The following is an 8421-nucleotide window of genomic DNA, read 5'->3' on the forward strand; positions in this document are numbered from 1 at the left end:
AAAAACTAATCCACGTCCATTCTAGGTTTCACCCTATGTCTCTCCTCCAATTCAGATGGCAAATATCTCAAACCTATTTTCTGTATATATTGTCATTCCCTTCTCTTATTCATGCTTCCACCTTCTCCACTATGGTTTCTGCTGATTAATTCTACCAAACAAGCTCTCACTAAATGGCCAATGCCATCTCTTTTCCCAATGTAGGAGCACTTTCTATCTACGTTCTCACGAATGCATTGAATCTTCTAAGCAGTTTCAGTCTTTCAGACATGGTCTTCTCACCACTCTCTCTTGTCCTGTTAACATATGGCCATTCCCCTTGCTTTCCTTTGTGGCGTTCCCTCCCTTTTAAGGTTAAGGTCATAGGATTCAATTTTCAGTCCTTTTCTCATTCGATACTCTCCTCCTATTTGATCACTTCTTCTGTTCCATGCTCTACACTTCATGGAATTGCTTATAAATTGCCATCTCCAGTATCCAATGGACATTTGCACTGAAATGTCTACTAGTTGACTATAGGTAATATCTACTGCTTTAATTTCTATATCCTCGCATGACATGATCCACCTTCTGCTGGGGGAATTCCATTTTCCCACCTTCTCACTGTAGCACCAAATTTAACTGATATTAATTTCTACTACAAATTAGTACTATTTTAAAAATAATTAAATTTAATTGTGAATTAACTGATTTTTAAAAAATATTTATTTATTTATTTATTTGGCTGCGCCAGGTCTTAGTTGCGGCACACGGGATCTTCATTGCTGCGTGCAGGATCTTCATTGCGGCATTCGGGATCTTTGGTTGCAGCATTCAGGATCTTGTAGTTGCTTGCGGCATGTGGGCTCTTAGTTGCGGCATGCAGGATCTAGTTCCCTGACCAGGGATGGAAGCCGGGCCCCCTGTATTGGGAGAGCAGAGTCTTAACCACTGGACCACCAGGGAAGTCCCTGTATTAACTGATTATTGTTTTTAGGTTACTTTCCTTTAAAAAAAAAAAAAATCAAAGTTACCCGAAGCAGAATTGGATTAGTTATGTTCACCTCTAGGTCCTGAGGGCAACACACGACCTGGCTAGAGGAAGTCTATTTTTATTTCTAACGTGAAAATCGTAATGATGGGTCAAGCAATTGTAACATATATTCTTTAATCAGGTTGCACATTCAGTCTTGGTGTTTCTTTCTTAAAGAAAAAAAGCAAAACAGGAAGTTTTCTATAGTAAGAATTTAATGAATGAAGAAAAATGATAAACTGACTAAATACAAAGTATGTATTTTTTCTCTTAACCACAATGTATACATGCACATAATATTATATGAACAAAAATAATTTAAATCTTTATAAATAGTGAAATAAGTATTAAAATTGATAAATAAATATTTAAGTAGATAAGTAAATAGATAGATCAGCATGGGCATCTGTGATGGACTAGTGCCTGTAGAGTAGAACATCATGTTGCTGACTATTCCTGAAAACACTTGACAAATTAATTCAATTCAGGGCGTGATGAGAGCAGAAATGAGTCTTTGACATGGCAGCACAGGTGTAAGTGTGGTCTTGTTAGGCAGTGAGAATCATTTCCGTGTTGAAGCAGGTGTGTGTCATTCCTTCCTCCTGAGTCTTTCTTGCAAGTTTGTTGACGAAGAGAAGGATCTCATGACTTCTGCTCTGACAATCTCCCAGGCACAAGGGCTGTATTTCTTCTCTTGCAGATAGACAGTGATTCTGTGGAAGTATTTCCTCACAGCCAGGATGGAGTCCTCCTTCAGCAGGGGAGTCCCTTCCAGCCCCGCCTCCTGCATCAGACAGGCTTGCAGGTCAGTGAGCTGCTGATAAAGTGCAGTGCAGAACTTGTCCAGGAGGGTCTCATCCCAAGCGGCAGCCGAGCCCTCCGTGTTGAAGAGCTGGAAGGTCTGCTGGATCGTCTCATGGACGACAGCGATGGCTTGAGCCTTCTGGAACTGGTTGCCTCCAAACGCCTCCTGGGGGAATCCAAAGTCATTTCTGTCCTTCAGGCAGGAGAAGGGGGAGATTCTCCTCATTTGTTGCAGGAGCATCAGGGCCCTGGTGTTAGCCAGGCTGCGGGTCTGAGGCAGGTCGCAGCCCAGAGAGCAGGTGGAGTTGCAGCTGAGCAGCACCAGGGCCAGGAGGAGGGACAAGGTTGGGGCCATCGGGGACCTTGTAGATGCTGCCGGCCTGGCTGAGGTGGGGACTCTGTGAACCCTGCTCTCTAGGTTCTCTGAAGACCTTCCTTCAGGCCTGGGTCTTAAATGGGAATGAATTTGTTTCCATTTTCTGAATGTTCCCTCTTACTTTCTACTTCTGTTTTTGCTTTTCATTTTGCACTCTCCAGATAGGTTAGGGCAGCGTTTCTCAACCACTGTTTTTCATCCTTGCCTCCCCTTCGCCTGCCCACAGAGCCTTTTTAGATATTATTTTTCCATATGGCCCCCCTATGAAAGTTTGATACACAGATATACTGTGTCCATCGATATGTACTCCATGCATATCTTTACTTTATAAATAGAAAAAGAAAGTGAAAAGTTTATTCTTTTTATTCGATGCAGGGGTGAGTATGACAAAAAAATTTAGGCTAAAAATTAACTATAAAAGCTACTGCAATTAATTTAACATTTTGGTTAATTGTGCAGAATGACTTTTCATGTAATACATTTACTTAATAAATAGGAATGTATCAAATTACATATTCAATAAAAATTTATACAAATACTTCATAAGAATACCAATGTATGGATATATTTAAAAATCTATCAAAACTGCTAAAACCATTGAAAATTTAAATGATTTTCTTAACATTTATTTTTAGGTAATTATTAGTTTTGATTCATATCATAAAATGATTTCTAACTTCACTAGCTGCTAGATATTCATCTAGATATTGTCAACAACTTTTTCTCTTTAGGACTAGACATAATTATTGATCTCCTAGGTAACTTTTTTAGAATTAAGTAATAAAATACAACCTATTTGTGCTTAATTCCCGATGCCCACGTCACACTGAGGCTCAAACATAAGCAAAATCCACAAGACAGACAAGGACAGCTCATAAGTAAGCAAAGGCCACCTCTCACCTTATGACTTTGAGTTCAAGCATATGATGGAGAGCAAGTCCTCTAATGAAACATCAAGCCACCATAGCTTGTAGCACTGATCCTGCATATTGCGTATCTTCCATGCACTCAATGTCAATGCCTCTCGTCTCATACACAAGAAAACCCAAAGAGAAAAATGAATACAAAGGAATGAGATTTTGCTGGATAGGGTTGAGCTTTGGAGTGCCACCCACCGTTGTAGTAGCTAAGATTTGTTCGCACCCCTAAGAACTAATGTTTGCACCCATGGGAGCAATCTGCTCCCCAATGAGAATGCATGATCTAGGAATCATCATCAATTTGAATCTTTCTCTGTATTTTTGCACTGAATTTCAGATTCCCCAAAGGACTGTCCAAGGTTCCAATCCAAGCCTATTCTTTTCAAACAAAAGAAAACCATCTTTGTAATTAATTGAGAACTGGATAAATATTGATTGGTATCATGGAAAGAATTAACTTTCAACTCTGATCATGAATTCTTTTATTTTGCAGTGGATGTTCTGTGGCCTCAGCCCTCTCCAATTCCGATCTTTCAATAAATAATAGGTATGTGACCATCTTTGGCAAATCAGCTCTGTAGCAACTGGGCTCTGTCGTATTCTCTGTGGTATCCTCGGCACCAGGCCCAGTGTAATCACGCCACAAGTCATTTTAACCAAAGCAGTTTCTCAGATGTTTTCCTTCTAATGGAAGGCAGTTACGAATGACCAAGCTATTTTCATTTATCACGGTCATATTTGCCATGATTATAATAGACAGTGGATAGTAGTTCCACTCTATTCCTACTGGCATCAGTCATGCCTACTGAGTTTGTTGCTAAAACCACTAGGATTCTCTTCCCTTTAAGGTGCATATGACCCTGGGGATTCAAGATGTAAGAGCAGCACAATTTTCAGCCTTTGCCCGGCACTCTATTAAACTCAGGAGGATGGCCTCGTCGCTAATTTGTCCTCTACTAGGTCATGACAGAAAATAACCAGCTTGGTGTCACATACAGAGCCATGTATCTGAACTCAGACTCTCCCTGATTCACACAGGTCACAGCAACCAGACAATTAACCACGTTACTCTTCGGTGGATCTTTACAGATGTGGCAATGACTACCTACATACTGAGATTCTTTGGAGACTCCTCACAAAGACTGATGAACGATCATTTTCATCCTGTGTCTTCATTCCCTTCCAAGGGACGATGGGGTCCATTTCAGTTTGATTTCCAAATTTTGACACATAATAATTAAAGCATTACTGCAGGTTGAAAATCAAGTTTGGATTCTGAGTCCTCGGTCTGCTCTTTTGGCCTGATAAATTGCTCATTCTTCTTTATTTACATGAATATATTCTCTCTTCTGGATGCCAAGACATGTAGCCTTCAATGCCCTTTCTGGTCTGAATGTTTCCGTCCCCACAAAATTCGTATTTGGAAGTCCTAACCCCCAAAGTGGTGGTATCAGGTGGCGGGCCCTTTAGGACTTGATGAGGGTGTGAAGATGGAGGCCTCACGAATGGAATTAGTGCCCTTATCAAAGAGGTCAGAGATAAATGCCTCCCTCTCCTGCTGTGTGATGATACAAGGAGAACTCTGCAGTGTGAGACCTGAAGCAGGCTCTCACCAGAACTGGACCACGCTGACAGCCAGATCTTGGATTTCCAGACTCTGGAACTGTGAGCAATACATTTCTGCTCTTTACAAACTACCCAGTCTATGCTCTTTTGTTGAAGAAGCCCAAATAGTAAGACATGACCTGACTTATTGTGTCCTCAGAATACCTCCCAGGAGTCTGTAAAGTACCTAAAGCGAGAGACACCATCTTACCCAAGCCCGTTTCCTAGACAGCTAGTCCAGTCCCTATCATTTCCAGAGCTCAATCCATACTCATGAAGGGACAAGTGATGATAGTAATAGGAGAAGGAACAATACCAACATATATTAGATAGATATGATATGAGAGGACGATAATCTACAGAGACTTTGTAAATTCTTCATGGTTCTACAAGGGAAGTGATAATGGAATATTGTGTGAGATATTTTTTTAAAGATCATTTGCAGGAATATTTTCTTCTTCAAGTTTGCATTTTCAATACTTAGAAGAGCAGGATGAGAATCACGGGCCTGGACGCAAATGGGAGAGTCGCTCTCCCCTTTTTCTTCAGTCATCCTCAAGTACTTGCAAGGAGCTGCCTGATCATACTTTTCTCGTCTCCCTCAGGCAATAAGGAAACAACTTGTGTCTACATTTGTGGATATTTTCCTCGTAGGCTATGCCTTTGGGCATCAACTTGAATGCTTCTTTCAAACAGTCTATGATGCTGTGAACTCTGAGTGACATCCGTGTCATCTTCCCCAAGCTGAACTTGTGGAATAAGAATTTGGGTCTGATTGTGGGTGTGTTGTTTTTTAGTTTTCTTTATTTCAGCAAATGAACAATAAAAATACATGAAATCATAATACCACTGAGTCTGAGAATAAACATCCAAACTTGACTGTTTTCTTTCTTTTAAGGCAGAACTAGAGGATGAGATTTTTTTAAACTTTTTATTTCATAGTGGAGTATATCTGATTAACAATGCTGTGCTAGCCTCAGGTGTACAGCAAAGTGATTCAGCCACACGCATACATGCATCCATTCTTTCTCAAACTCCTCTCCCATCTAGGTTGCCACATAATACTGAGCAGAGTTCCCTGTGCTACACAGTAGGTCCCTGTTGGCCATCCATCCCAAATATAGCAGTGTGTTTATGTCAATCCCAAACTCCCCAACTATCCCTCCCACACACCCTTCCCCCCGGTAACCATAAGTTTGTTCTGTTAGGCTGTGAGTCCGTTTCTGTTTTGTAAATAAGCTCATTTGTATCATTTTTTTTAGATTCCACATATAAACGATATTTCTCTTTCTCTGTGGGTCAGATTGTTTTTTAATGAAGTGTGTGCAAGCAAGAACATTAGTTGTTCCTCTCCACCCACACCCAGAACTTCATTAGGACAAATAGTGTAAAGCTATTAGGACTTTACAGGTGGTCTTATGCACTGAACTTGTCTCCTCGTCCATTAATCATGCAATAATTTCCCAACGTCTTTGCAGTGAGATTTCCACAAGGATAAATCCAGGCCATGTAATGTGAGCAGAAGTGCTCTTGCCCTGTATAGTCCTGGCCCTTGAAAACCTCCCATGTGATGCACCAGACTTTTTTCCCTTTACCACTGAGTGGAATAGACTCAAGTACTGCAGAAAAATTTGGAGTCAGCTGTTGATGATGGAAAAATCCACAAAACAGGGGGTACCCATGTCCCCGAATCACTCTTTGGAGAGCAACTTAGAACATCCATCTGATCAGGAATGCCTGCCTTGTGTTCTTATACCAGGGAAAGATAAGACTCTATTATGATCAAATTCCTGACAGCATTCTGTTTACCTGTTAGAGCAGTCAGCATTAAGTTAACTGACAAATATCTCTTAACACCACACTATCCAAAAAACCTTTCTATACTTCATATGTTGAAAATAGCAAATACCCCTCCCAAAACTTAAAGTGATCTTTTAAATTACGTTATAAAATTATTCATACAAGAAAAGAGATTGGGGCTTCCCTGGTGGCGCAGTGGTTGAGAATCTGCCTGCTAATGCAGGGGACACGGGTTCAAGCCCTGGTCTGGGAAGATTCCCACATGCCGCGGAGAAACTAGGCCCGTGAGCCACAATTGCTGAGCCTGCGCGTCTGGAGCCTGTGCTCCGCAGCGGGAGAGGCCGCGATAATGAGAGGCCCTCGCACCGCGATGAAGAGTGGCCCCCACTTGCCGCAACTAGAGAGAAAGCCCTCGCACAGAAACGAAGACCGAACACAGCCATAAATAAATAAATTAATTTAATTTAATAACTATTTAAAAAAAGAAAAAGAAAAGAGGTTGTGTTCTTCTGTTAAACCTTTTTTAAAATCATGATTTTCATTTCAGACATTTTTCAGCCTGTGAGGAAACACAAGTCGCGATTGCTTTGGACTTGAACACTAATGTAATTGAATGAAAAGTGTCACGAGTGTAAAAAATATTCTGTATTTGTTGACATTTCTTTGAGGATTCTTACATAAGGGAAAGGCACCTTTCAATTTCCACTCTGACAACCTCCCAGGCACAGGCGCTGTATTCTTTTGCCTTCAGGTAGACATGGATTCCGTGGAAATACTCCCGGGCAGCAAGTCCCAAATCTCGACAATCTAGATTGTCTTTTTTCAGCTGCTCCAGTCGGTGCAGCCTCAGATGAAGGCTAGAGAGAAGTTTATCGAGGAGGGTGTTGTTCCAGGCAGCACGGCTGTCCTCCGTGGCGAAGAGGTTGAAGATCTGCTGGAGCATCAGATGGTGGTGACAGGTGCCTTGAGTCATCTGGATTGGGGTGATATTCTCTCTTTTCCAAGGAAATTTGAAGTCGGTTCTGTCCTTTAGGCACCACTGCGAGGGGATCCTTTGCATCTGTTCCAAATGTTGGAAGACTTCCTTGTTTTCCTGGCTATGGCTTCTAGGCAAGTTCCAGCCAAGAGAGCAAGCAGGGATGGAGCAGAGCATCACTCCTGCCACTAGCAAATAGATCTGGGCCATTGAGAATGAGTGATTCACTAGATGGCCGCCAGGGGGCGCGCGGGCACCGCCAAACAATTAGTGGGACGCTTCCTTCCCTGGAACTGTGGACAGCGTCCTTCCCTAGGCGGCCGGTAGAGGGCGCAGGGTTTGTTTGGGAAACGCCGACTACCGAGTTTGCAGTCTGCGGCTATGTCCTGCAGCTCGAGAGACAGGGCGAAACGTAGACACTGAGGCTGCTTTAATAGTCAGCATAGTGCGCGAAACACCTTCGTTTTCTCGGTGCTGAGTGTTGAAGAGGAAGCCTTGTCGCGGCCCGGCCAGCGACATTTTTGTCTGGTTGGGAACCGGAACCTTGCATTTTCGGGGCTTCCCCTGAGTTTTGCGCTTTATTTTCTCACAGAAACTTGAGCGAGGCAATTTTGGGGAAAGAAGCCTTTTTCTGAGCGGTCTGAGGTGGGGAATCAGAGCGATTCCCAGCCTCAGAGAAAGGGGAGCCGATTTTACAGCTTCGGGCTCGTTTCTGGCGCGAGGCAGCGAAGGCTCAGAGAAAAGGGAACGCGGCGGCGGCGATGGGACGACAGGACGATGTTGGGGACGCCCTGGGGGTGAGTCGGAGCGCGGCCACCACCGGGGCCGAGGACGCGGGAGCTGAGCGCCCCTGTAGATGCTCTGGACTTCATGGTGTCTTTCAAGGATACAGCGTTAAAGTGAGGGAGAAAGTACTGAATATCTGAAA

General features: G+C 42.8%; 2 protein-coding genes across 2 annotated transcripts; both read right to left on the reverse strand.

Moving 5' to 3' along the window:
* Nucleotides 1–1601: 1601 nt before the first annotated feature.
* Nucleotides 1602–2171, reverse strand: LOC133097208 (interferon alpha-1-like). Its single transcript, XM_061199107.1, has one exon. It carries the CDS (start codon nucleotides 2169–2171, stop codon nucleotides 1602–1604), a length of 570 nt encoding a protein of 189 aa, XP_061055090.1.
* A 5019-nt stretch (nucleotides 2172–7190) lies between these two features.
* LOC133097209 (interferon alpha-13-like) lies at nucleotides 7191–7703 on the reverse strand. The gene has a single exon (XM_061199108.1). It carries the CDS (start codon nucleotides 7701–7703, stop codon nucleotides 7191–7193), a length of 513 nt encoding a protein of 170 aa, XP_061055091.1.
* Between the last annotated feature and the right edge of the window lie 718 nt (nucleotides 7704–8421).

This window comes from Eubalaena glacialis, chromosome 9, assembly GCF_028564815.1.
Source record: "Eubalaena glacialis isolate mEubGla1 chromosome 9, mEubGla1.1.hap2.+ XY, whole genome shotgun sequence".
In the NCBI taxonomy this organism is placed as follows: domain Eukaryota; kingdom Metazoa; phylum Chordata; class Mammalia; order Artiodactyla; family Balaenidae; genus Eubalaena; species Eubalaena glacialis.